The sequence below is a fragment of the Centropristis striata genome, chromosome 3 (assembly GCF_030273125.1).
Source record: "Centropristis striata isolate RG_2023a ecotype Rhode Island chromosome 3, C.striata_1.0, whole genome shotgun sequence".
Taxonomy (NCBI): domain Eukaryota; kingdom Metazoa; phylum Chordata; class Actinopteri; order Perciformes; family Serranidae; genus Centropristis; species Centropristis striata.
In genome coordinates, this window is record NC_081519.1 from 21,765,074 (window position 1) to 21,791,991 (window position 26,918).

General features: G+C 39.5%; 2 protein-coding genes across 2 annotated transcripts in view; one reads left to right on the plus strand and one right to left on the minus strand.

The window, feature by feature from the left end:
- Nucleotides 1-16,082, plus strand: part of phactr3b (phosphatase and actin regulator 3b) — a 66,716-nt gene extending 50,634 nt beyond the window's left edge. Inside the window, exons 9-13 of the mRNA XM_059328506.1 lie at nucleotides 10,902-10,957; nucleotides 13,525-13,586; nucleotides 13,733-13,873; nucleotides 15,046-15,122; nucleotides 15,576-16,082. Of these exons, the coding sequence (XP_059184489.1) occupies nucleotides 10,902-10,957; nucleotides 13,525-13,586; nucleotides 13,733-13,873; nucleotides 15,046-15,122; nucleotides 15,576-15,591 (352 nt within the window). The 3' untranslated portion in view covers nucleotides 15,592-16,082. The remainder of the gene's footprint in view (nucleotides 1-10,901; nucleotides 10,958-13,524; nucleotides 13,587-13,732; nucleotides 13,874-15,045; nucleotides 15,123-15,575) is intronic.
- A 6,619-nt stretch (nucleotides 16,083-22,701) lies between these two features.
- Nucleotides 22,702-23,893, minus strand: ppp1r3db (protein phosphatase 1, regulatory subunit 3Db). The gene has a single exon (XM_059330029.1). The coding sequence runs from the start codon at nucleotides 23,891-23,893 to the stop codon at nucleotides 22,997-22,999; it is 897 nt and encodes a 298-aa protein (XP_059186012.1). The 3' UTR covers nucleotides 22,702-22,996.
- Between the last annotated feature and the right edge of the window lie 3,025 nt (nucleotides 23,894-26,918).

The window sequence follows — 26,918 nt, forward strand, 5'->3', positions numbered from 1 at the left end:
CTGTTCTATGCTCACATCAAAGTTACCAAAATTATATTTATTATATTTAATTACTTAATTTGAGTAAAGTTTGTCAAATTGATTATGGTTATTATTGTTTAAAATGTATTTTTTTTGTTTATTATTGTTGTTATAATTCTTCTTCTAATTTCATTTTGTTTATGCTAACAGGTCTTATGTGAAGATTCCTACACACAAAAACAGCAGCATTAAAAAAAAGACTGCATTTATTGCCTAAAGTTGTTGTATCTTTTAAAACCCCAAAACAAAAATCAATATATCTGTAAGTCTGAACTGTTCCTGTTACTATTTCTTCTCTTTTTTATGGTTAGCCTAGTTTTATAGATGTGGTCCAACATTGACTGCCCCTCTCCCAGAATCTGCAGCCTACTAAATGTGAATCAGTGTGTTTGTGAGTCACAAGCTATTTATTTTAGCATGTAGATATTCAATAATTTGTATTTTGCACAGGCACCAATGATTGTCACAGCAGGATGCAGTTTTTTTAAACAAATGTAGCAATAAGTCCCTCTCATTTTCTCACTTTTACACCCCGACCACCCACACGCTTCCACCCACTGCTCTAGTTGGGAATGCATCTGAAGTCAGCTGAGGGTTAAAATAATGAAGACAGTGTGTAGTTTTCGTCTCTGTGGTTGCACATGAGGACGTTTCTCCCAGAATGTGCCTCTTCGCTTTCTATTTGTGCCTTTATAGCAGGCAGCATCACAGCCAGGCATCAATCCAATTACAGGACTTGAGTTGGCAGATATTGTGAAGCAGTTGGAGGGACGTAAGCACCGGATGTCACAGCCTGCACATATATGGCATGAAGTGAAATCTTCAGATTACATGTTGTCACCACTGTAGACCATCCCTGTCCCACACGTAGTAATTAGCGTTCTACAATGGCTTTTTTTCTCGGGATCTGGCTGTGACTACCCTCTAATTGAAATGTCAAAAGTCTTAAAGCCTCAGCACCCACTCACTGAACAATGGTTGTTTTTCCCTCCTTTCTAACCCCATGCCAAGACAGGGTTAGATCATCTGTGATCAGGAGACGTGACCCATGTTATATGTGACTTGATGTGTTTGCTTTTCACCCACTGCTACATTTGTCAGTCTATAAATAAAAACATATAATGGGTTGTGCATTTGCTCTCCCAGACTGGCACTGGTCCATTTCCACTGCTGATTTTGGCGTCCCAGTCGACAATAAGAGTGTTCGTTATGCAAACAGAATCAGAAATTGATTTTCAAATACGTTATATCTGCAATGTTGGCTAATGGATGTCCATTGTTGAAGGGAATCGATGTTTGTTCAGTTGTTTTAGGACAATTACTGTAATTTAAACAGATAGGAAACTCAACTCAGACTGTGCCATGCCAGTGTTGGTCTGTCCATGACATTTGGTAGTAGGCATGACATTAATTTTCCCCAGAATATGAATAGTGATGACTCTGTAGTATTGAGGAAAAGTCACCAATCATGACATTCACATTTTAGGTTATGGGTGAAATATCTTCAATACTGAATAGATTGCCATGACATTTGTAACATACCTTCATAATCACTTTAAGATAATTTTCAATTTGACAAGAATGGATGGATGGACTACCAGCAGGTCAACATTTTTGTCCAAAGATCAAATGTTTGCTTATCTAGTTGTACAGTCAGGTCCGGAAATATTTGGACAGTGACACAATTTTCATAATTGTGTCCCTGTACGCTACCACACAGATATTGAAATGAAATAATTGAGATGCAATTGAAGTGCAGAATTTCAGCTTTCATTTGAGAGTATTTACAGCAAAATTGGAGGAAGGGTTTAGGAAATGCAACAATTTTCATACATAGACCGCTCATTTCAAGGGACCTAAAGTAATTGGACAATTAACTCAAAGCGTTCTCATGAGCAGGTGTGGGCTATTCCCTCGTTATTTCATCATCAATTAAGCAGGCAAAAGGCCTGGAGTTGATTTCATGTGTGGCATTGTCATTTGGAAGTGTTTGCTGCGAATCCACAACATGCGGTCAAAGGAGCTCTCAATGCAAGTGAAACAGGCCATCCTCAGGCTGAGAAAAAAGAAGAAATCCATCAGAGAGATAGCAGAAACATTACGAGTGGCCAAATCAACAGTTTGGTACATTCTGAGAAAAAAGGAACGCACTGGTGAGCTCGGCAACCCAAAAAGGCCCGGACGTCCACGGAAGACAACAGCGGTTGATGACCGCAGGATCGTTTCAATGGTAAAGAAGAACCCCTTCACAACATCTACTGAGGTGAGACAGACTCTCCAGGAAGTTGGCGTATCATTATCCAAGTCTACCATAAAGAGAAGACTTCACAAGAGCAAATACAGAGGGTTCACAACAAGGTGCAAACCATTCATAAGCCTCAAGAATAGAAAGGCCAGATTAGAGTTCGCCAAAACACATCTAAAAAAGCCAGCCCAGTTCTGGAACAGTATTCTTTGGACAGATGAAACTAAGATCAACCTGTACCAGAATGATGGGAAGAGAAAAGTATGGAGAAGGCTTGGAACGGCTCATGAACCGAAGCACACCACATCATCTGTAAAACATGGTGGAGGCAGTGTGATGGCTTGGGCATGCATGGCTTTTAATGGCACTGGGTCATCAGTGTTTATTGATGATGTGACAGCAGACGGAAGCAGCCTCATGAATTCTGAAGTCTATAGGAACATTCTGTCTGCTCACATTCAGCCAAATTCAGCAAAGTTGATTGGACGGCGCTTCACCATACAGATGGACAATGACCCAAAACATACTACGAAAGCAACCCAGGAGTTTTACAAGGCAAAGAAGTGGAATATTCTACAATGGCCGAGTCAATCCGATCGAGAATGCATTCCACTTGCTTAAGACAAAACTTAAGGCAGAAAGACCTGCAAACAAACAACAACTGAAGACAGCTGCAGTCAAGGCCTGGGAAAGCATCACAAAGGAGGAAACCCGGCGTTTGGTGATGTCCATGGGTTCCAGACTTCAGGCAGTCATCGCCTGCAAAGGATTCTCAACAAAGTATTAAGAATGAACATTTTATTTATGATTATATTCATTTGTCCAATTACTTTAGGTCCTTTAAAATGAGGGGATTATGTTTGAAAATTGTTGCAATTCCTAAACCCTTCCTTCAATTTTGTTGTGAATACCCTCAAATTAAAGCTGGAATTCTGCACTTCAATTGCATCTCGATTATTTCATTTCAAATCCATTGTGGTAGGGTACAGAACCAAAATTATGAAAATTGTGTCACTGTCCAAATATTTCCGGACCTGACTGTATATAGAGACTATAAAGTCTGATGTCACACATAGGTTTCTATGAGCCATTGTGAAGCTCAGTGTGGTGGCTCTGACTGTCACATGTTTGGCAGTACCTGTCCCCACCTAAATCCCAGCTAATCAAAAAAATGGGCAAAGAGAGTGATGCAGGGGTCAGTTTACTTGGGGTGAATGAAGCCTCCTTGCTGAAACATTCCACCTGTGATAGCAGCCGCCTGTCACTCAAAGCGGCCATAACCTTAAGTATGCATAACTTCAGCCCTTAATTCAATTGAAATGGGTGACTTATATAAAAATGTTCCTCTGTATAGTTGTCATAATTGGGGAAATTAATTATAGACACTGAACCTGTTTTTTGTACCAGGCTGTAAACATATTTATTTCTGCTGTAGAGTTGGGAATTTTAACATGGGGGTCTACGGGGTTGCTGCATACAACCTGATCTCACAAAATTAGGTTAAATGACCACGACTCTTTAACACCCAATCCATGCTGGTAGCACGTAATGGGTGAAAATGACATGAAACAAAGGAGCGTTATAAAAATAGCATACACATCATTATACATACACATACTGTTTGCGGCTGTAAGAAGGCTGCAGTTTCTGTGAATTTAGGCTACAAAACCGCTGTCCTAGGTTTAGGGCAAAACACTTCCTGGTAAGGCATTAAAGACAGTTTAAAAAGTAAATAAATATACCGGAAATGCCGAAAGAGAAGCCACAGACGTTACGTAAAAATGGAAGTTATGCAAAAAAAAACATGATTTACAAACAGTGAGCCACAGAAGTTACGTAAAAAGTCGTTTACTTTTGTTTTCACACAGGACACGAACCCCGTTCTCCTGAGAGTCTGCCCTTTGTTTGGTCATCCTGCCCGAGTGTGATATCCATCATTTGAGCTCTGCATCATCGTCAATCACTACTACTTCCTCACTGAGTGAAGTTGTTAAACCAGAGAATATGTGTGCCCAGCATGAGAAAGGATCCCCATTGACTTTATATCGGCATTGTTTGCAAGCTGTTTTGTGCTAATTTATAAATATTAGCTTGCTAAAATGCTGAGTTAAGTTGGTGAACATGGTAAACTTTATACTTGCTTTACATCAGTATGTTAGCGTTGTCACTGTGAGCATGTTTGTATTCCAACATTTACTTCAAAGCATTGTAAGCTGAGTACAGCTTCACAGAGCTAGTGCTAGTGCTAGCATGGTTGTAAACTCTTGTGCTGTGTTCCAATACCCATACTTCCATGAGTACACTTAAACGCAGTACACTATCTGCACATACTAAGTACGCAGATTTCCGCAGGTGAGTGTTGTTCCAAATCTAATACTCCGTGGTGCACTTACCGGAAATTACGCAGCCGCTTCCGGCTTTGAATGGTGAAAAAATTACCCTTTCTGTTGTTTAATCTTTACTTATACAATCCGGCAATATGGCTCCATTAACGCAGCAAATGTGGAGAATGCGCCGGCGTCGTCAGCAACGTTACCTACCGCTCCGCTGTTGTTTTGGCCGCCATTACAAAAACATTTTTAGAGCTGAGCGGCTCTGCCTGGCTCCGCCTCTTCCTCAACGCAGACAAGATGGCGGCCGTTGAGTGCGTATACTGTACATCGTTCCACACTCAGCGTTTTGACAGTTATGAGGGCAACATCCAGGTCCTTTAGGTACACCTCTTTTCGCCGCGATCGGAATCGGAACACCCTGCGTACTCAAACTAAGTATGGTAAGTACAGGAAGTATGGGTATTGGAACACAGCGTTGGTCTGGTTTTATTGTTGGCAGGCTTGAATTCAAAACTCTGCACAGAATGGTGCACAGATTCTGGGGTTCTGGGGTCCAAACTGAATGTTGTGTAAACAGCAAGTGACAGTTCCTGCATAGAATGCCTTCAACAAATTGTAACCCCTATAGTGTCCAAAGCGTGATCATGCTATTTGAAGTTGCCTTTTCCACACTGTGCTCCCAGCTGGATGTTCAAGAGCCAGACATGATCCCCCGCTTGATCTGTAGACCTGCGCTACAGGGCAAAACCTCAGAGACAAACAACTGGCCAGATGAAGAACAGATTCTTGGTTTCATGTCAGAGTCTTTGAATGTGTCCCATTCATCTATCATCAATAGCACAGCAAGCTCTTGAACAGAGGGAGTTTTAAAGGGCAGTTGAGTGAGATACTGACTTTTTTCATAGCTTGAAATTAAGAAATGGGTGCAGTAGAGTGTTAGGTGATGTTGGAAAATATCCAAACAGCATTTTCCTCAAAGCCAGAGTCTTTTATATTCATGTGACCTAGTAACAGTGGGAGACATCCAGGTCAACACTTAAACACAACAAGTCATGAACCAAGTTACATAAATGCCAAGCTTCTGGTAGGCTACGATTAAAGAGGGTTCATATAATTATTCCTGGCAACTACCCCCCCTGTGCCCCCCGGGCGTCCCGGACTCACTCAGTCTCCACATCCGACCGTAGCTCTCCTGTCCTCGGGCTCTGCCACTGAGGGGAAGAGGCGCGGGATTAGGACACACCTCAGTGGGCAGTAGCAGGCCGCCGCCCGGCCCGTGGCGCCTGACTCATCCCATTCTCCTCCACTTTCCATGGGCTGACATTCCCATCAGCACCTGCTCTTACATGCAGCTCATTGCTTTGACATGCTGGTGAGTTCTCCAACAAACGAGGAACTTTTACCTCTGACCAAGAAGAGTGGGTGAGCACTTGTGAAGCACACATCGCTGCAGGAGGCTGTGAGTAAAGGCCCGTTAGGATTGTTTGGCAGAATATAAACAGGCTGACTCACTCTGGCTTTTAAGGTATTAGGTTTTTGTTTTTGTGTTCCACAGCACCTAAACTGTCTAATGTAACACACACACGATGCATCTTCTTTGGCTTGAGAGCGTGCCTGCAGCAGATTTGATTCGCTCTATGAACTGAGGCAAATGCTATTGACCTGAAATGTTTTCTCCTACAGACCACACATCCTGCTCTGTTCCATTTAGCACATCGACTCTTGTCAGCTTCCAATATTGCCATGTCTGTGGTCCTGTTTTGTAAGCTCTCAGTGGTCCTAGTTACAGCTGAAGCTGTCACAGGACAGGAGGCTTATTTTTGTTGTGCACTCTTGGTGCCATCTGCCCTGTCATTATTTTCAAGGTTGCTGACAAAATGTGTGGCTTATATAAAGGTTTTCCATTGTTTTGTCATTGTCATATTCTGAGCTCAACCGATATCAAGCCCTGATCCCGACTGGAGTCCTTTGATATTGAATATCTAGAATATCTAGTACCTAGAAGATCCAGCTGCCCAGTGCAAACTACAACTGAATGAACTGAATGATATCTGGTCATTTTCCATGATTTTCTTGATAATAACCAAAATCATTATCAAGAAAACCATGAAAAATGTCTAGATATCAGCTCTTAAATTAAACTCTTATGAGCTATTTTTGTTGTTATCATTATATTTGTCCAAACAAATGTACCTTTAGTTGTACCAGACATTAAAATGAACAAGAAAGCAAGGAGAAAACAAGGGTGATCTAATAATTTTTTCCATGACTGTAGTTGAAAAATGTAAGTTGTAGTGTAAGTTAAGTGTGTCTGTGAATTGTTTTGTTCTTTAAAAGATTATACTTAATTATCCAGCCTACGGAAAGTCATTCTTAAGCGTAGGTGGTAAAATCCTTGTAACTTTTATTGGAACTAAAAGAAGAGCAATTGCAGGGGAACAGAAAGTACTTCAGGGATCACTTTGACAATTTAAAGATGATGCCAGCATTCCCTGCTGTGAACCTAGACTCAAAAACTGTCCGTCCACCTCAGTAATTTGAGGATGGGGGGGTTGTCCTGCTCCAAAAAAGACACTGTGTTCCAAGTAAATGTAATGTCCCTTTCTCTGTCTGCACTTTAAGCTCCTGAGCTGGTCAGAACAACATCTGATCTCATTTTCTGCTCTCTGTACATTGTCCCTCCTGCTGATGTGAATCATGGTTTCATCTCCCAGCAGTTAGAATGTGAATACACTGTGGTCTGACCCTTTTGTGGTTGATTGTAAAAGAGGAGTTTATTAAGAGCTCACATCTTTTTCTCAAGTGAGTCGTGACTGGTTATCTTCATTGAACCTGTATATTCAGGGAGGGTTCGTACTGTGAACTGTCACTATGTTCAGCAACACTTAGCATCTGAACGTGGTTGGATCTGGGGGCTGCCCAGTAAAGCTACTTTTTTTGTCGTTGGGCAACCAGACAGCTTGTGAGTAATTCAGTCCTACAAGTAAAAAGGTATTAGTTTAGAAAAAAAGAGGAAAGTTTTGTGGCTGATTGGCTGGCAAACAATGTTACAGATAAAACAGTTGTAATGCCTTTATTTTATGCCCCTTATAGTGATTGTTTTTACTCCAAATATAATCAGATAAACCGTGGTATCTTCCAGCTCATGTTTTCCTCTCCATTTTAAGTTTGTTTGAGAAAAACACTAATTATTTATAGTCCAGAGCTGAATTAAATAAAGAATTAAATGTATCTCTGTTTTACTTTTTATTACGCAACAGTCAAAAGTTCCCATAGCAGCTACCTCAATCAATTCTATAGACAGATTCTGTAAACTGTATCATAACACAGCTAGGTCAAAACCTTGCATATGGCCGATCACGTATGGTGAAGGCAATTTTGCATTTTTGTGGGCAGTGTGTTAGAGGAATAGTTAATGGTAATGCCTATGATGTGAATATTTCGGATGATAGTAATTAGTATTCTTTTGTCACAGTAATTCAAACAAGTAATAATATGCTTAATGATATACTAAAGCTTACGGCCAAGATGCTTTTTTAGAAGCGTTTTTGACGTCCATCACTCATGCATCTCACAGATCAAATTAGATTCCATTATATTAAATGTGTCAATCTCTGCTGAGGACGTCAGACGTGCATCTCAAGGAGACATCCCATGTGCATTTTTTTACGTATCAAGTATTTTTTTGTTGTGGTTCATTTTTTTCTGCACAGTCAGCTGTTTACTGTAAATCACTCAAATATCTGCTGTCTGGGTTTTGAACTTACTTAGTGCTTATACATTCATTGATCAAGACTCCTGGTCTGTTTGTATTGCACTATCACTACACAGATTTCTGTGTCCTCCTCGGTCGCTACAGTGGGCGGGGAAGTTCAAATCAATCAATCAATAAATCAATACATACAAACATTGTCGATTTATTCCCATTAAGTCAACATGAAAACTAAGTCAATCAGTACATTTTTGCTGTCAGTCAGCCTGGTAAAGGCAGGTTAGCCAGCCACTGCTGACTGCCTCTGCACTAAATTAGTTCAAAACACATATACAGCAGGATATTTGTTTGATTTAAACAGCTGTCTATGCAGATTACAACAAAATATGATCACTCACTCACTTACTCACTCAGTCACATACACACCCGTGTGTAGGGTTGACCTTCGGCGGTCAGCAAAAAAACACGCTGCAAACAAAATTGGTTCTAAATTTTGTTTCATGGGTGACAAATTACATTCTATGGATTTTGATTATAAAAGTGGTATGAATGTGATATGCTGAGAATAAATTGAGAAACATATGTTTCTCTTGAAATGTAATCATGGTATTGTTGTATTTGAGCATATTTTTTAGGAGACCTTACTGAGGTCTGGAGTTGACCAGTTGTATTTGTGTTTTGCTTTTATAATGCAGAATGGTCAAGTGTCTTATTCACTGGTTTAGCATTACTTTGCCTGCTCACATTTCCCTTTTCCAGGGACCTAAACTAACCTTCCCGGTACATGTTTTGTCCATAACACCCATGTAACCTGAGGATAAAGTAAGGGATTTTATGTTTCCTACAAAATACACAGAGCCTTGTTTGGATAAATTAAATCATTAGGCTAAATATATATATTTCCCCTTAGGCTATATAGGAGTTTTCCTTTTGGAATCCAGTGCCGTCTTGACAGCTGTGTGGCAAATTTAGTGGCAGTGACTGTGTTGGGGGTGGGGCGGAGATTTATCTTGGAAAGTCATGCGAGGAATCCTGAAATTCAGGTGATGTGGAATGCTGAGCACAAATCAGCCATACTTGTTAAACACTTAGGCTGACAGAAATATGGCAGAAAATACGAATGGTTTTATCAGTAGCTTGTCTGTTTCCATGTCATATGTGTCACATGACTGCATTTATAACTCCATGTTACATATAAAACCTCTCCTAGTCCTCGTTAGTGCTGGACTGATTAGTTGATTAATCGATAAGTAATCAAGGTTTTATTTCAGCAAAAATGACAAACATTTGATGATTTAGGTTCTCAAATGTAAGGATGTTTTGCTTTTCTCTGTATTATGTCTAAATATAATATAATATATTATGAAATACATTTGAGTATTTTACATATATTTGGGGTTTTGTTTTTTGTTCAGACTGAGGAAGTAATGCTGAAATTTGGGAAATAGCGATTTTCACCATAAACTGAATAATGAAACAAAAAATAGACAGATTATGAAAAAAAGAAAAAGACATGGCGTCAATATTTAGGCTCCATGTTCTGCTGATGCTCCGCTCATTATGATACTTTTTTATTTATTTGTTTTCTCTGAAACCATTTTTAGTTTGCTATAACCAGTGGTGGAATGCAACTAAGTACACCTACTCAAGTACAGTGAATTTGCCCTACCTTGACAACATTAAAATTGCTTATATAATGCATCAGTAGGAATACTTCAATCATTTATACAGAATATATACAGCAATCTTAGTAGGGGCATTCTGCATAATGCTTTACTTTTGATCCTTTATTGCTGTTACTTAAGTAAGGTTTTTAATGCAGGACTTTTACTTGTAGTGGAGTATTTTCAGTTTGTTTTTAATACTTTGACTGAATTAAATGTATGAATATATACACTGGCTTTACCATACGACTGTGTGTTCATTTATTTAAACTGGTGGAATAGGGGAAAGTAAGTTTAGATGACATTTACTTCAATCCTGGCTGTCTTTTTTCTGATACATTTCTACCACAGTATTGAAGCTGCCATTGCTGCAGCAGGTGTGTATGTGAGTGTGAGTGCGCGCGTGTGTATGTGCGCGCGCAGGGGGAATCTCCTCCTCAGCCCCGCCCCTCACATGAGTACAGTGGATGTGGTATAAGGAGGCAGTCTGTGCTGCACCACTCAGTCCACTCAGAGCTCAGAGCGCTCCGCCGGGAATACCACAGCCAACGCTCCTCTCTCTAAACTTCCCGTCTCTTCACAACCAAGCCGATCTTTGAGGGAAGATCTCCCTTCTCTTTTTCTTTCCCTGAACTGGCTCTGACGCGTGATATTAAACGCGCAGCCTGACATTTTTCCTGATGTGGAGCTTTAAATGTTATAATACCAAACTAAGCCGCTTTTTGGACTCGAGGTGGGACGCGGTGTTTGCTTTTTGGATGTGCGGATCTTGGCGCTCTGCACACCGGCGCAAGCATCCAAAGTGCTAGCAGTGAATAGTGAAGAGACTGAAAAGACTTTGTAGCAGAGGGGGCGAGGACAGAGACCCCAGCAGCGTGAGGTGGGGGGACGATGGTCCAGAACGTAATTCTGGTGTTTTTCCGCAGGAGACTGAGCCAGAGGCCGGCGGTGGAGGAGCTGGAGAGCCGGAACATCTTAAAGCGTAAGTACAAAATCAAGAGAGCCTTCTATTGACAAACGCAACAATAATTACGCTAATGTTTATTTCTAATGACAAACCAGTAGTTTTATGTTTGTGGATTCATCTTGGAGGTTTTGAGTTTTATTTGAATCCCCCCAAAATACCTTTAATTTGAAAAACGTTTTACTCAGACATGATTTGTGTTTATTTCGAGTTTCAGGTTCAGGTTCCGTTTTTAAAAATAATTTCTAAACTTGATATTTATTGTCTCTATAGTGACTATTGTGACATGGCTTAAATGGGTATTTCAAACTAGACGTTCACACTATTTGTTACAAGCTAACCAATATTACTATTTTAAATTAGGATTATACTGTTTTTCATCTAAAACAACTTTACTATTTAAAAAATGGTCATTGATGGAAAATGATCAATTAGCTGGATAAATTGGATTTGGCTTTGGGAAACAGTGGTCGACTTTTTTTTATTATTTTTAGTATATTCTAATGTTATGAAGCATTTGAGAAAATAATGGGCAAATTAATTACCAGTAAAATAGATTTTTTTTTTGTTTACATATTTGCAGGAAGAATATTCAAATATTCTAATGGTTTGGGACGCCGTCTTAAAACATTCCTCAAGTGTATATTTTAATATCTCTGTAGTGACGATTGTGATGTGGGCTAAAAGGGTACATTTTCAAAATAAAAATTTTGAAATATGATGAAGCTGATTGTGTTGTTTTCAATGAAATTTAGTTTTATTAGTCAGTTGGTGGGTGATATCTTATTAGTTAATAGTTTGGTTCATTTTTCAAGCAGAAACTCAAAATATCTCCAACTTTTCAAATGTGAAGATTTGCTGCTTTGTTCTGTTTAAGATCTGAGTAAATTGATATTGATATTGTATCGGACAAAACAAGTCAATTGCAAACAAGACCTTTGGCTTTGACAAACTGTTATTGGCTTTATGTTATTATTTTCTTGCATTATCCAACAATAGAGAAAAGAATCCGCAGTTTCACTTTTCATTAATGTATTTTTACATATTTGCAGGAAGAATATTTAAATACTGACATTGTGAACAAATTACTTTTTGTCCAGCAAATTATATATTTTAGACCACAAATCTGCAATGTGATATTCCTCTACTATATCCACAGAGACTCTGTGGTTGTAGTTGAATCTGAATGCTTGGAATGACTTTAGCTCCCAGTTGGAGAGACGACACTGTTTTATTCAGAAGAGACGCTTTCATGTGATGGAGAGGGTGTCAGATTGAAGCACTCCAGACTGTGAAACTAGTCGTGCTGTCCTGACGATAGAGAACAATTATGAAACATCAATGCGAGGAATCAAGTCCTGTATTCGTTGTGAACTGTGTTTCCCAGTTGAGCGGGGCCACCTGTGAGCTCTGAGCAGCTGTCCCATTCGTCAGTGACCGAGTCTCTCTCTGCACAGGAACATGTGTTCAAGCTAAACGCAACCCTGTGACTTTGGTATAAATGCAGATAATTGAATAATATATTCAGACAGTCTCTAACAGTGCTGCAACTAATGACTGTTTTCATTATAAATTATTATATAACTGATTAAGAGTTTGGTCTATAGAACGTCAAAAAACAGTAAAAATTGTTCAAAATCTTTCAATGTATTGTTCAAAACCCAATATATTCAGTTGAACATCCTATAAAACAGGAATGTGGAAATCTTCACATTTGAGAGGCTTAAAACTGCATTTTCTTCCGTTTGTTTACATTAAAAAAATACTTAACAATTGTTTGATCTACAAAATGTCAGATAATCATTTTTAAAAATGTGCATCCCAGTTTGTCAAAGTCCAAGGTGATGTCGTTAAATGTCTAGTTTTGTTTTTTCAAAACCCCAAAATGTTCATTTTTATGTGACATAAAGCACGGAAAAGCATTTTCTGACATTTCAGCATGAAAAATGACTTTAACGATGAATCAATTGTCACAACAGTTGGCGGTTATTTTTCTGTCAATCAACTAGTCATTGAGTTGACTAGTCGTTGCCGTTCTAAACACAATCCCAGAGCCAGTCTCCTAGCCCCAAATTAAAAGACTTTAGTAAAAAAATGCACGTAATTGAATCATGTGTTCCTGTGCCACCCAGAGAGTGAATTCGCTCAAACAGTGACAGGTGCCAGCCTCATTTTAAGCTGCCAAACTAGTTCAACAGCTCAACATTTTTTATGGAATGAAAAAAGAGAGAGATTATAAATAAATGAAGTGACATCTAGTGATCTTTCTGCTGTATCTAATAAAGATGAATCCTATTAGTGCTCTAATCTGCCTGCGTCTCGCTCTCTAACTCGCATTCAACAATGATCCACAGCTGAAGTCACTCCACGTCTCCTCTCCTCAGCACAGTTAGTGTCAGACTCACTGAGGAGTATTGACTGTGAGGGGGTCACTCACATTAGCTGTTTATCACAGGCTGCATCAACTGTCCTATCCCATGAAATGTATTTATTGGACATTCTGTACAGTGACTGAGCATCTCCAAGAAGACTTAATGGAATGATACGCTTTTTGGTTTTAATATTTGACTTTTGTATGTCAACAGAAAGAAATGACCAGACAGAACAGGAGGAGAGAAGGGAAATCAAACAGCGGCTGAACAGAAAGGTAAGCAGCTGCAGTCATCTGAGCAGTTTGCCAAAATTGCTTCAATTTAATCCAACATTTGGTCAACACACAAGTCCTCCTGTGAACCGTCAATCAGTGATTGAATGCCCCGATAAGCTGATGAGAGCTGACTTTTTTTCCCCCAGCTGAACCAGCGGCCTACAGTGGACGAGCTGCGGGACAGAAAGATCCTGATTCGTTTCAGTGACTATGTGGAAGTGGCCAAAGCTCAGGACTACGACAGGCGAGCTGACAAGCCCTGGACCAGACTGTCAGCTGCTGACAAGGTAGCTAAAACACACCTGTACTTACTTTATAAATATTAAAAGTAGTGTAAAAAACTGTGTCAGCCTGTCTCCAGAGTTTCTGCAGGTCTGAAAAGTCTTGAAAAGTATTGAATTTCCTCAAAAAGACCATACCTATAAATTAAAAGTGGGACTGATGTTGCAGTGGATTGTGCTGCAGGAGAGTGTTTAGTCAGAGCAGATGAAGCTCATGGGAAGTGTCCATACTGCACTTAAACATGCAATCTGTTATTTTTTTCTCAATCAAAACAAAAACATAAGACATTGCAGTCATCTACGCCCTGATAGAATTCCTTCAAGGAGGTTTTTTAACCAGAAGCCAAATTATTCTCAGAGGTCTCCTCCTCTCAGAACCAAACAGACCAAGTGATAAAAACAAGTGTGTGCGTATCATGTTACGAATGAGTACACAACCAAGATCTAAAAAGTGTGACTTTAAACTGGATACAAAGTAAATTTATGACCGCTGACATCGCTGACACATGCACAAACAGGATATGACATCATTGACAGGCGACAGAAATGGGGTTAGGGGTTAAAATGAAATGAAAGATTTCTCTGGGTTTTAATATTGTTGGAAACATTTGCAATAATAGTATAACATTATATAGCATAGTTATAGAGACTTTTAGCCATTTTGTTGCAGAAATGTTACATATTAAACTTTTAAATCAACTTAGATGAATTAATAATTTTCATTATTTTTCCTGGTCAGGGGTCGCATCAATTTTCAACTGTTATTGAATGTATCATTACAAATAATTTTTAAATACTGCTGACATCTACTGGAAAGAAAGTGAAATAATAGATAATTCCGGGCCATATTTCCCCTTCTGGCTTTTCCTTATACTTTGGCTGGAATGATCATGAAGCAGATAGTAAATTACATTTTATGTTATTATAAAAGGATCTCACTTGATGGGACCTGCAGAAACTCATGATTAATATTTATAATATAACCTCCTGTTCAACATCATCATCACAACCTTTTCTTTGTCCTAAAACCCGATTTAGATTACGTAATCTGCACCTTATTAGCAGATGTTTCTCCACTTTCATAACATCCTCATTTGAGCTTCACCACCTGAGCGGCTGCACAGATCCACAGAGGGACACACCTGGGCTCACGCTTCATGTTGCTTTTGTTTCCGCAGGCGGCGATACGGAAGGAGCTGAACGAGTTCAAAAGTAATGAGATGGAAGTTCATTCTTCGAGCAAGCACCTGACGAGGTCAGTATGCACGCACATTATTCTTTTCTTCTGCTCTTTCTGTCTGTGATGTTAGCGCATGATATCTAAGAGGGTCAGTGTGACGTTGTGCAAAGATTCAAACGTGCATTATCCAACAGTTTCACATCAATGAGTGCACACCCTGCAGAGAAGGGCTTAAATTTAGCTGAACCCAGGCCCGTTGAGATGAGAGGGTTGCACCTTTTTGCACAACCTTTCCACTATAATAAATGTCTGTATATTTTTAGCTTACATTTTGCTTATTTCATGGCTCTCTGTAGCTTTAAAAAAACCTGAATTAGTCGGGGTAATGCTTACGCAAGACCCCTTTTTTTAGTAGAGGCCATTGGCAGCACTGCCCATTGGGCTAATAATAGAACTTTTGATTGATGAAACCATATATGTGAATATTTTAGCCCGCACTCACACTTTCCCCTCTTTCTCCCCTTGCAGATTCCACCGGCCATAGCAAGGTTTCTTCTGTGAAGAGTTGCTGATATGTGGTTCTGTCAGTGAAGACCTTGTCTTCCAGTGCCCCTGGCCCACAGTTAGTGGGTGTCCTGGTATTTGGGTCCAGCGTACCTTGGAGGCTATGTCTCTAGAAATGGAGCTGCCGGTAGATGGGGACGCATGCAGCAAGCTCCCCTTGCTCTCAGAGGAACATCTCTTTAACCCTCACTTCACCCTGTCAGAGGAGCAGGAAGAATCAAGGTCATGTATTCGCCATAGACGAGCAGAGACTTTTTTTTCTAAACAGACTCTTTTGGAAGACGTCCTTTATGATGCCACAGAGGGGAAATGTGCATGTGACCGAGTCGACCAGCCCCACTCCAGTATCAGTAGTCACATCCCCGAGCTGTGTCTGAGTCTCACTGATTCAGTTGATGATGCGTTTCATATCAACAGTGTAAACAGAAACCTTGTCTGTGTAAACAACAAAATTCCCTTTGTAAGCACTATTTATTGTCTGCACAATACAGGTTTTCAATTTCTAACAAATGTTGTCTTTCTTGTGATTTGGGTGTTTAAAAAACAAAAACATTTTAAAGGTGCAATGAGTAGGATTTATCTGTTGTGGTTTGCAAACATAACATTCCAAGTTGGCCCCTCCTGCCCGTCTCAGTGACACCAGCAGTGTTCACCTGCTGGTCACAGCGTCCTGCCAGCAGCATTAGCATTAACTTAAAGGAGATCCAGATGAAATAAATTATTGATATGGTACAGAACATGGTACAGAACCAAACCTAACCATCTAGGGGGGTCCAGAGTCATTACCCCCCCCCCCCCCCCCCCCCCCCCCCCCCCAGGAGAATTTTTTTTTGTACATTTTTAAGGAAAATACATCAATCTTGTGCACTTTAAGAGCTAATTGAGACCAAACACCTCACATAACAGTTTTCACAGTTAACAGGGCTTTCCACTAGGACATGGAGCAGCCAGCCAGTGTGGAAAAATAGCTGGTTAGGGGGGTCTGGGGGCATGCCCACTCGAGAATTTTTTCCCCATAAAAGCCCAAATTTAGTGGCCTCTCACTTATTCTAATGCGACTATTCCATCATACAGTATACACTGCATCTTCTCATTGCATATTTAATGCATTATCTAAAGGAGAATAAGGGTTCTTTTTTGTTTTATTTCAGGCATTTTATTTTTATAGTATTCTTGTAAATTCTGTGGTGGATTCTGTTAACACACTGTGCTCTTATTTTGAAAGCTGGCTCGCGGCTACCGAACTGCATCTGCAACAGTGTGTTTGGTCGTCTGACCGGCCCATATATATATATATAGATATAGATATGGATATAGATATATATAGATATATATCTAGGGGATCCTAGAGGGCACTCAGTCATTTTTTTCCACGTGTAAAGGGCAGCCAATAAGGCACCTCCTCTTGTTTTCACCACTCTTGAGGGCAGTTTTGCACATTTTTTCAACCATGGAGGCACAAGGGGGGGCGGACCCAAATCAAGTCCTGCACGAGATATGAGATTACAGCCTGAGACACTTTCTTACCAGCTGAAACACAACAGAAAAGTATGATGCTTGAATATTATGGCCTTTCTCTTAATATATTGCTGTTCTTTCACCTTTAGACTGGACACAACTTGGATGATAGATGTGGCTCTTTAAAAGAGGAGGCCAGATGACCTTATTGTTCAGTTAGCAGTGATGGTGTAGCTGCCAGCTGTAATGAACCTGAGACACTTCATGAATCCTTATCATTAAAAAAGGAGGATTAAAACTGGGTTAAATGTGCCAACTCTAGGCCTACTGGTACTTTTTCAGTTTGTGGGAAAGTGCTGTCCTGTAATGTCAGGAATAAGCCTGGTAAATGTCTTGGAAAAAAGAGCTTGGAAAATATTTCTTTAAAAGAGAAGCCTGCCTTGCATGTGTCGTTATAATCAGCGTTTTACAGAGTCCAGCCCTCACAAACTGTGAGCTGTGGCTGGGGACTACACACCAAACACCTACTCATTGTGCCTTTAATATCACAACACAAATGTGTGATATTTAAAGATGTTCCCTCAAAGGTTTGGCAGAATTAGGGTGATAATTGCTGAGTACACATTATGAGTACATTGTAATCCCTTCAGGTTTATCTACTCATTCTTGTTTTGATAAGCAGATAATAAAAGTGTAAAGTTCACCATCAGATCAGGCAGCAATTAGTTTACGAGTGCAGGCAGTGACCTGATTCTTCTCATCGTGCTGCGTGTTACTCTGATAAATGAGGACACGCATGATTTGAAAGGTATTAAGCAGGTTAGTTAGGTTCAATCCCTTCACAAAAACAAATCCACCTGACTGCTTTTGTCCAATTTGGAGTGAGTTGTTGGTCAAATATCTGTTTGTGCTGCTGCACCACACTGGCAGAGGAACAAGCCTTTGGTTCTGGATCACTGTGATGTGACGTCACATTTATCTCTGAGCTTCACAGACAAACACATTAAAATGATAAGTGCATGTTTAAAGCCTCTTTCAGCCGTTAGAAGCCTCTTACCTGATATTAAATATAGAACATATAAGAGCCACAGTAACTGGCACTGTAACATCTATGTCAGTAGCATTTTTTAGCTTCTTTTCTTACATCAACATGCACGTTGTGTGAGTCACAGCCTCCATGCTGGCACTTGTGGGGAACAGATGGCAGTTAAAATATCACTGTACTCCAGGACCACTCGCTGTCTGGAGTAACGAAATGAGCAGCCGCTGATAGTGGACTGTCCGGTCCAGAACAGGCCGGTAACCTGTGGAGCTGCGTGGGAGGAATAAGGGATGTTCTCGTGGTCATGAGGGGAATGCCCTGACTTCCGGGTGTCCCCCAGGTAGGTGAAGGCCAACACACACGCTGACCATATGTTCAGCAGTTTTTTAGCCAACTGTAAGCATGACAGCTTTCTGGTTCAAAACTAGGCTTTGGATTATAAATCACGTCATATTTTGGACCATTTCCTTTTTCCATATATTCCTGGAAAATGTTTTTCCTGTACTTTAGCTGCATTGCATAAGAACAACGTCACTATTGCTCAACACTAAGCACCCAGAGCTGTTTATTTGAACCACACATCAGCTAAAATTAAAATGTTATATATGCATTTTCATATAAGGAAATCAGTCCTATTAAGTGACACAGTTCTTTTATTCTCCAACACACAGGCCATAATGATGTTTTTAAGATGAAACACATAATGATGTATCCATTTTTATGTTTCAATCCCAGCCAGGCGGAGCAAACGTCACTATTGAGCATCATGTTTGCTCCTAATATGGTGGCCTCTTATATAACTACCGGCAACAAGCACAAGATGACAGCCCCAAATAAAGTCATAGCGCTGCAAGGCAGCATGAATGTATGCCCCAACAACACAACGGCATGACAGCCAAGACTGTCAGGGAAGAACATCCGCACAAACGAGCACCATGCCACAGCTATGAAACCCAGGCAGCCGGGAACAACTGGGGGGATGTTTGTTTTTGTTTCTGGTGCAACTTGCAACGGGTTTTTTTAAGCACAGAGGACACACTAAAGCCTCATGGCACCAGGAGCATCTCTGCTGTATTGTTGTGGCTGTACTAGTTTGCAAAATCATTTCTATGCACATGCCTTTATAGACTGTGCCTCACAGTAACTGCTACAGTGGAAACATAAGTCATCATCTTGAATTAAAGTATTAAAAGCAACCTGCAGAGGCTAAGTGAAAGAGATGGTAACCAAACGTTGTCAGGTTATTATTGGTGGGGCAGAGCACTATTTATGTGAGAAAACCATGTTTCACAAAATATTAATCATATCAGTATGTATTTTCTTTATACTTCATACATGTTTGGAGGACTTTAAGAATGAATGCAATCCATTAATAAGTTTTAAACTTTAGGAGAAATGTTTTTCTGCAATATATGCCCTATATGTTTTTATTCATGTCACAGTCATACACTGTCTTTAACTTTAGCAGTGAATTAAAAAGGCTAAAAAAAAGAAGATGTCCCACTGTACATGAGAGGAACATGTGTGAAAACACAGTGAAGTTGCATTTGAAATAGTGGCAGGTTTGAAGACAAACTGCTTTACTTTACAAATTTGAGTTGCACTTGACTTGTTACTTTCCATTTTTTTAAACTATATTTCAGAAGTTAATATTGTGACTAGTGATGGTACTTTTATTTGTATTTATTTACCATTCTAACCTAAACATTTAGATGGTTTTTACATGTAAAAAAAACTCTACTTTTTATTCAGATTTTCAATGCAGGTATTTTACACATAATACAGTGTACTAAAATAGTTTTATAGCTACTTTTTCTCAAGTTTATGGTCTAAATACTCCTTTCACCATTTGAAACAAAAATCAAATACTCCTTGACATTGACTGTATTTCAAATGGAACATGTAAGGTCTTACATTTGAGCAATGGTGCCATCTAGTGTCCCATTACTGCAACGTCTGACTCCCTCAACATTGCACACAAAGCTTCTGGAGTGAGTGGTTGATGAGTGTATGGTGTTAGTTAAATCATACCTAACAGGACCATCTCTGAAATCAAAAATACATATTTTCCTCTTACCTGTAGTGCTGTTTATGAATTTAGATTGTTTTGGTGTGATTGTAGTGATGGCTGTCTTCTTTCCAGAAATCATGACCCGGTTACTGAAGATAATTCACAGAACTTGTGAGAAGTTTCATGTAACTGTTTTCACTCTATTGAACTAAAGAATGCTAGCTAACATTACAGCTTAGCTGAGGAGGATGCCATATACATTGTGTGCTGTGACTTTGCTCCCCCCAAAATCCCAGTTTGTGTCGCTTGTACAGCAGTTTAAAACACCCATATGTACATCTGTAGTTAACAGCTCTCTCTAGTGGCCATAGTATTAACCAAGGGTGCCAAGGTGAAAAAAAACAACATAAGAGTGTAAAAGAAAAGGCGGAAGTGAGGATATGGACTATAAGGAACGACAATTTTTGGATTGTGGGAGTGGTGGAGGATGGGTCAAAAAACACAGAGCCAGACCCAGGAGGATGGTGTTTGTGTGTTTGTGTTAAACCAAAAGTCAGCGTTGGTATGAAAGTGTAGGCTTTTCAGCAACTTCACTATGTCCATTTATTTTCTTTTATTTAAACTATCCTTTGAAACACATAACCATGTAGTTTCCCCCAGAAACAAGTAGATGCCTAAACCTAATTAAACTACAACCATTTCACAATATTCATGTCATGAAAAGGTATGAGCATGTGTTATAGATGCACCTATTGGTCCTATTCGAAAGCAGGAACTAACATGTATATCGTATGATAGTCTAGACTGGTTATCATAATTGAAAATATTGTATGGGCCAGTGTTATTATCTATTTCTATTTAATGATCTAAACAAACTATTACTGGTATCAGAAAATGTTTTTGGGGATTAGTCATATATAAAGACCTGTGCATCAGTCATAGCAGGTATTATTTCATGTGCTGTTTCATCTCTTTATTAACATTTGAATCACAGACAATACCTTTACATAGCAATCCTTTTATTTTAGTTTCCTCTGATTGATGGATTATTTTTAAAAGGCTTGACTTGCTCAGCAATGTTTTGGATCTTCAGATAGCAGTGATCATGTTTAAAGCATGCCATACAGCTGCAGTGACTAATGGCGATGGAAGAATGTCCTCCTATGAGCCAAGCGCTGCAGCCTGCCAAAACGTTCTCTGGAATCTGGCCTCTCATATCAGTGGAAACTTTTTAGTTAAAGGTCAGGACTGTCGGGGATCTAAAATACTGGGTCACAGTGCAACAGAGGAGCAAACACTGCTCCGTGTAATCCTCCTCCAAAACAAAGCAAGCTACAGAAGAATGGGGTCAAATCCTGTTGGTTGTTGAAGAAAGTACACAGAAACAAAAAAACAAGCTGCTCAGGTCTTCAGTAGGTCAGTAAGCCCTGTTTATTGGTGGGATATCAGCAAAGAATATGGATTTGTCTCCTTGTGCAATTTCTGTGTTGAGAAACAACAATAGTACAATAGTCCTGTCTATCATTAAATTGGGTCACCAGACTTGCTGTGTGAGTGCAGAGTGAGTAGATTTTCAAAGGTGGCGAGGATTTAATCATAATGAAAGCCCAGCAGGAGCACGGGAATACTCCATGACTTGAACCAGACTGGAATTTTTTAATTCCATGGCTTCAGACTTAAAAATGTAATCAGTAAGCCAGCACTCTAAACTAGAGGTGTGGGTTGTGATGTGCTTATGAGCTGCACTGTGGGTAATGTGGGATCCAGTATTTATGGAGGTAGACCATAGACTGTATAAAAGAGGACAAATAGACTACTTTTAGAAGTAGAAGTAGACTTTTGAAGCATCAAATTTGGCATTTTGGCCGTCGCCATCTTGGTTTTGGAGGACAAAAGCATGGCACTAGCTAGTTAGCTAAGTTAGCAAGGTGCATCTATAATCCATAATAAACAGCTGACTCCTTAGAGTGTCCTTTATTTCAACTGAGCGCCATAAGATATATGTAGGCGACCAAAATGTTACAATTAATTTTCCTGAACTGAAAACAGGTTACTAAACTGTGAAAGGGTTAAAGTTCTAAGATGAAAACACGGAAATGTATTTAGTGCACAAGGAGCCCCACTGCTTTATCATGTACTTTATTCTAAATGAGAACACAATTAATTAAAATATACATAATGCCATATTGGAGAGGACTTGTTTACTGAGGATATAATTAAAGTGAAGTAGGGTCATTTTCTTATAGACTGCTATACAATTGGACTTTCCAATTCCAATGGAATCAACCAGTGCTGGCCATTAATTAAGAATTAAACGTCAGGATTTTGACCGTTTCGTATTTAATCTTTCTCTTGTGAGTTCCACAACTTTGTGAAAATTCCTTACTAAATTAAGAGTACAACCTTTTAAGCGTAAACTACAAACCTGATTCCAAAAAAGTTGGGACATAAAATGTAAATAAAACAGAATGCAATCATTTGCTAATCCTTTGTTACATATATTTAATTGAAAACTTTACAAAGACAATATATTTAACCTCTTTCAAACCCACATGACTACCTATGGTTAGGGGTGGGCTAGGGTTGGACCAAAAAACTTTTTTTTTCTTCTTTTTACTGAGCTAGAAGATGTTACCCTTTAAGGAAGCCTCATACATGCATTTTGGGCTTACAGTTCTTCTTTTATATATTTGTTATGTAGTTCAGTAAAATACAGTATAAAGTGGAAAGGTACCTTAAAAATGTTATAAAGTTACATCCTACCTCTTCTTGTAAGAAGTGAAATGAAACATTGGTAATAGTTATTATTGTAAAGCATGTTGCTGGTTTTTGTCATATCTGTTTACAGGTGTTACAGCTCCTCCATGTGGACACTCAGGTAAAATGCAACATGCTGTCCTCACACTCCCTTGGCACAGTCACATTGTAACTGTGGCATGACAGTTTGTAATTATGTCCATTGTTGTTGTCCCAATAATTAGATCCTTTTACATGGTAGCAGAGGGCAAATTCTAAAATGGCTCCTGGCTGCAAAATGAACGGTGGGACAGGCAGACGGAATCTGAAGATATCAGTTTCTGGAGCATCAATTTCTCCACGGTGCCCACTTGAAATCCAGGATGCTGTTGTTTGAGTTTGTGTTCTCCAGTTGGTGAAAGAGTAGTGCACTGTGATATGCTTCTCATAAGCTAAATTAAGTACTTGTATAGTGCCTGTAATCCCCTGCTCTGAACACAGGACCTGCTCCAGACACACACTCTGAGCATAGAGACGCTTCAGGAAGTCTGGTTGAGCCCTCATATTTTCAGGGAAACAAGGTTTGAAGTAAGGCAGGGACAGCTCCAATGACTTCCCGAAAGCCAGTTCAGAGCTCATCAGTAGTCTGAACATAACATGTTGGGGTATCAGGGGATGCTCTTGAACTTTAAAGACCTTTACATCTTCTAACTCGATGCCCAACGAGTCCACAAAGCGCACCTGCAGGCTCCTAAGCTCCTTTTTCCTTTCTGCAGTCGACGGAAGAGACTTAGCTCGTCTTCTCATGATCGTCTTGACTGGTGGATCACTGGACAAGCTGGGCTTTAAATTGAGTTCCTTCACTGAGGGAGTTCTTGGACCTGGAGGGCGTATCCGGACTGGGGCTTTGGCAGCAGGAGGCTTAGGATCATAAATGTCCCGAAGACGAATGGTGGTGTTTCTAGTGCTGCATACGTTACTGGAGCCGCGGATGAACTGAGGCTGGGTCCCACTCTTTTCACCAGAGCTGGCCATTTTTGTCACATTAAACACACCTTGAGAAACAAACCAGTCATTGTATGCAAATATCCTTTTACCAGTAAAACCAAAACTTAACAACAATACAAATGATACTGTATGTTAAATATGTCCAAGAAGGACCAAACCTTTACAGCAGAGACTCGTTGTGTTCTGTTGTTGAGGCTGCTTCTTCTGCATTGGCCTTGCCCACTCTCTGCAAGCAAAGTTGCTATGACCCCAACTGCCACCAGATGACAGACAACCTGCATCTGCCAGCAAATGCTGGTAACTCTCCACAGGAAACCGAACACAACATCTTGAGCAAAAAATAAATAAATAAAGCTATGGCAAGCCAGCAGTAGATGTAGTAAGAAGACTTAATGACCAACACAATCTGCCTACGAGACTGCAAAGAAAACCTGATCCGAATACCACACTATAATCTATGGCTCCCACCCTTTGACTCACCACTTGACATATAAACATGAGACCTTAACTGGAGATGGGAGGTGTACAGTGAATATTTATAGAAGGTAGTGGGCTGTGTCCTTTTTCTGAAGATGCCTTTCTTTATAGTTACTGACAAAACAAACCTACTGTCAGAATACCAACCATTTTGCTTTACAGTGTCGACCTTGAAAATGACGACCTTTGTGAAATGAAGATTTTTTTTTTTAAAATAATAATAATGACAATGTGTCACTGTATGGTAAAGTGTAAGTGTTTTGCAATAAATTGTGAGATTAATATATATTGTGAGATATACCATTTGTGACACAGTTTCTAGAAATTCAATACGCACTTCTTAGCAGAACTTTGTTAAGTAGGCAACCAAACTACTTACACAGGACATGACATATCTGTACAAAAGCTAATTTACAAGTTAAGTTAAAAAAAGACAACAATGACTAATAGGGGGCACAGAAGACCAGTCTGAAATCATGCTGTCCATACATTTTTTTTGAACGGCTAACATATGTTAGAAAGTGGCCATTGTTACATTAATAAAAATAGCAATAATCTGCACTGTGACCTTTAGTAAAATGCTGCTTAGAAATGTATTTAGCAAAGAATAAAACACACGTCTTATATGCCAGGCACAGCACACAGAAATAAGGAGTATCAACAGAAAGGACCAACCCGTTCTCATTCCCGAAGCGTAAAATACCGACGATTTGTCACGCCCCTGAACGTATCATACTGACGAAAAGGGTACCCTTCCACGTGTGTGGGGAACGCTCTGGGTTCTCAATTGACTCCAATATAAACCCGCTCGCGCTGCTGAGAAACGCTTAGAGCAGAGGCTTACAGCCGTCTATTCACTCCAATAATATCCCGACCACGGCCCTCCATTACGCTGCCAGCGACAATCTGAATGGAGAACCGAGGACCCTGTGCACGGAAGTATTTTTCTCCCTATTTTAAGGATTTCTTTTAATGACATCGTCAACATTTCTCAACACAAACACATCAAAGTCTCACTGATAATTCAACAATAAAATAGCTTCATGTTGTGGCTCTCAGTATAATTTTTTTCTCCTTCGATTCTGAGAAATAAACTTTTATTCGTTTGTTTTACGGCATTCTACTGGCGGACATTTCTCTCATTTTTAGTGAAAAAAAATAAATATTTTGACTTTGTTTCTGCATAAAAATGGATTTTGATTACATTTCTAGCGAGAAATATATGTTTTATGTTCTTAATATTCACTCAGTGAATGTACATAATCACTTTGTGGCGAAGACCTCGCCAGAAAAAGACGATCCGCTGTGTTTTATTTTGAAATCTGTTTTATTTTGTAATCTACCGCGATCATACCGGATGTGGTCCGATCCTCGCGGATGTGCTGTGCGATCTCATTGAATCGCGCTTCACTGTAAATGGCCCCGACTCTGCTCTCCTGTTTTAGTTAAAATATCTTCATTAAACAAACATTGTTGTCTTTTTTTTTGCATAGATAATATACATACAGTATAATTATTTATTAGACAGTGTGTGATATTCGATATATTGGGTAGAAATAGGTTTTCACAGCACTAATAGGGAAGAACTACAAAACGAGAGGTCTAGGGAGTTGTAGTTTTTTTAATAAAACAGGTTTTTCCCTCAAATTGGAAGTTGGAAATACTTAATTAGTGGCTTTCCAGGGGTTTGAGGGGATGTCAATCACATTTTTGGCATCAGAATTTAAATATTGTCTTGTTCAATGGGGGATTTGTTGTTTTTTCAGCATATCCTAAAGCCCCCCCACTCCCACCCCTTAGTGACTATGCTCACATTATAGTCCATGTCAACACCTTTCTATAACAGTAGGTCTCATGTCTGTAACCCTTTTTGTCTCTTAGTTATAATCATTTAAATATGCCCCAGGGTTAAGGTTCAAAGGTCAATATCTCAAAGCAAGAATATTATAGAACCTTGAAATTGATATATGTCCATAAACATACATATCCTACATAAACGTACATAAACGTACATATCCATAAATGGTATGAACTGTAAAACATACATAGCCACCGTGAGTCATTTTTGTGGAACAATGTTATTGTTTTGAGGCATTTTGCTGTCTTCATATTCTTTTTTGGAGCCAGAACGGACCATATTTGAAGGAGAGGGCGGAGCTGGAAAGGTTACACTTAAGTTTACCAGCAGGGCAGGGCAGGAACTGCTAGCATAGCATATTCTTTCGCAAGCTAGCAAGTAAGGTTAGCTAGACATGCATTATTTGGAGGCTAATTTTGGCTGGATAAAAACATGCTTCAAACTAAATATAGCCTTCTTACCTAAAAAAAAACAGTTGACTTCTTAAAGTGCCTTTTAGTACAACTAAATGCTGAAGACATTTGTAGGTGGCCAAAATGTTACAGGTCATTTTAATGAACTGAAAACACACTGACAAAAACACAGACAATAGTTCACAGCTGACACAGACATAGACTGACTTGCGTTGCTAGGTCTCTATTCTGATTGACAGTCACAATGGTAGCCACTTGTCAGCCGCACGTCTATTTTACTCTAATGGTGTATGCTGTATTGAGA

What these genes read in the sequence shown, in the direction of transcription:
- ppp1r3db (XM_059330029.1), bottom strand. Translation starts at nt 23,893, where the DNA reads ATGGCCAGCTCTGGTGAAAAGAGTGGGACCCAGCCTCAGTTCATCCGC.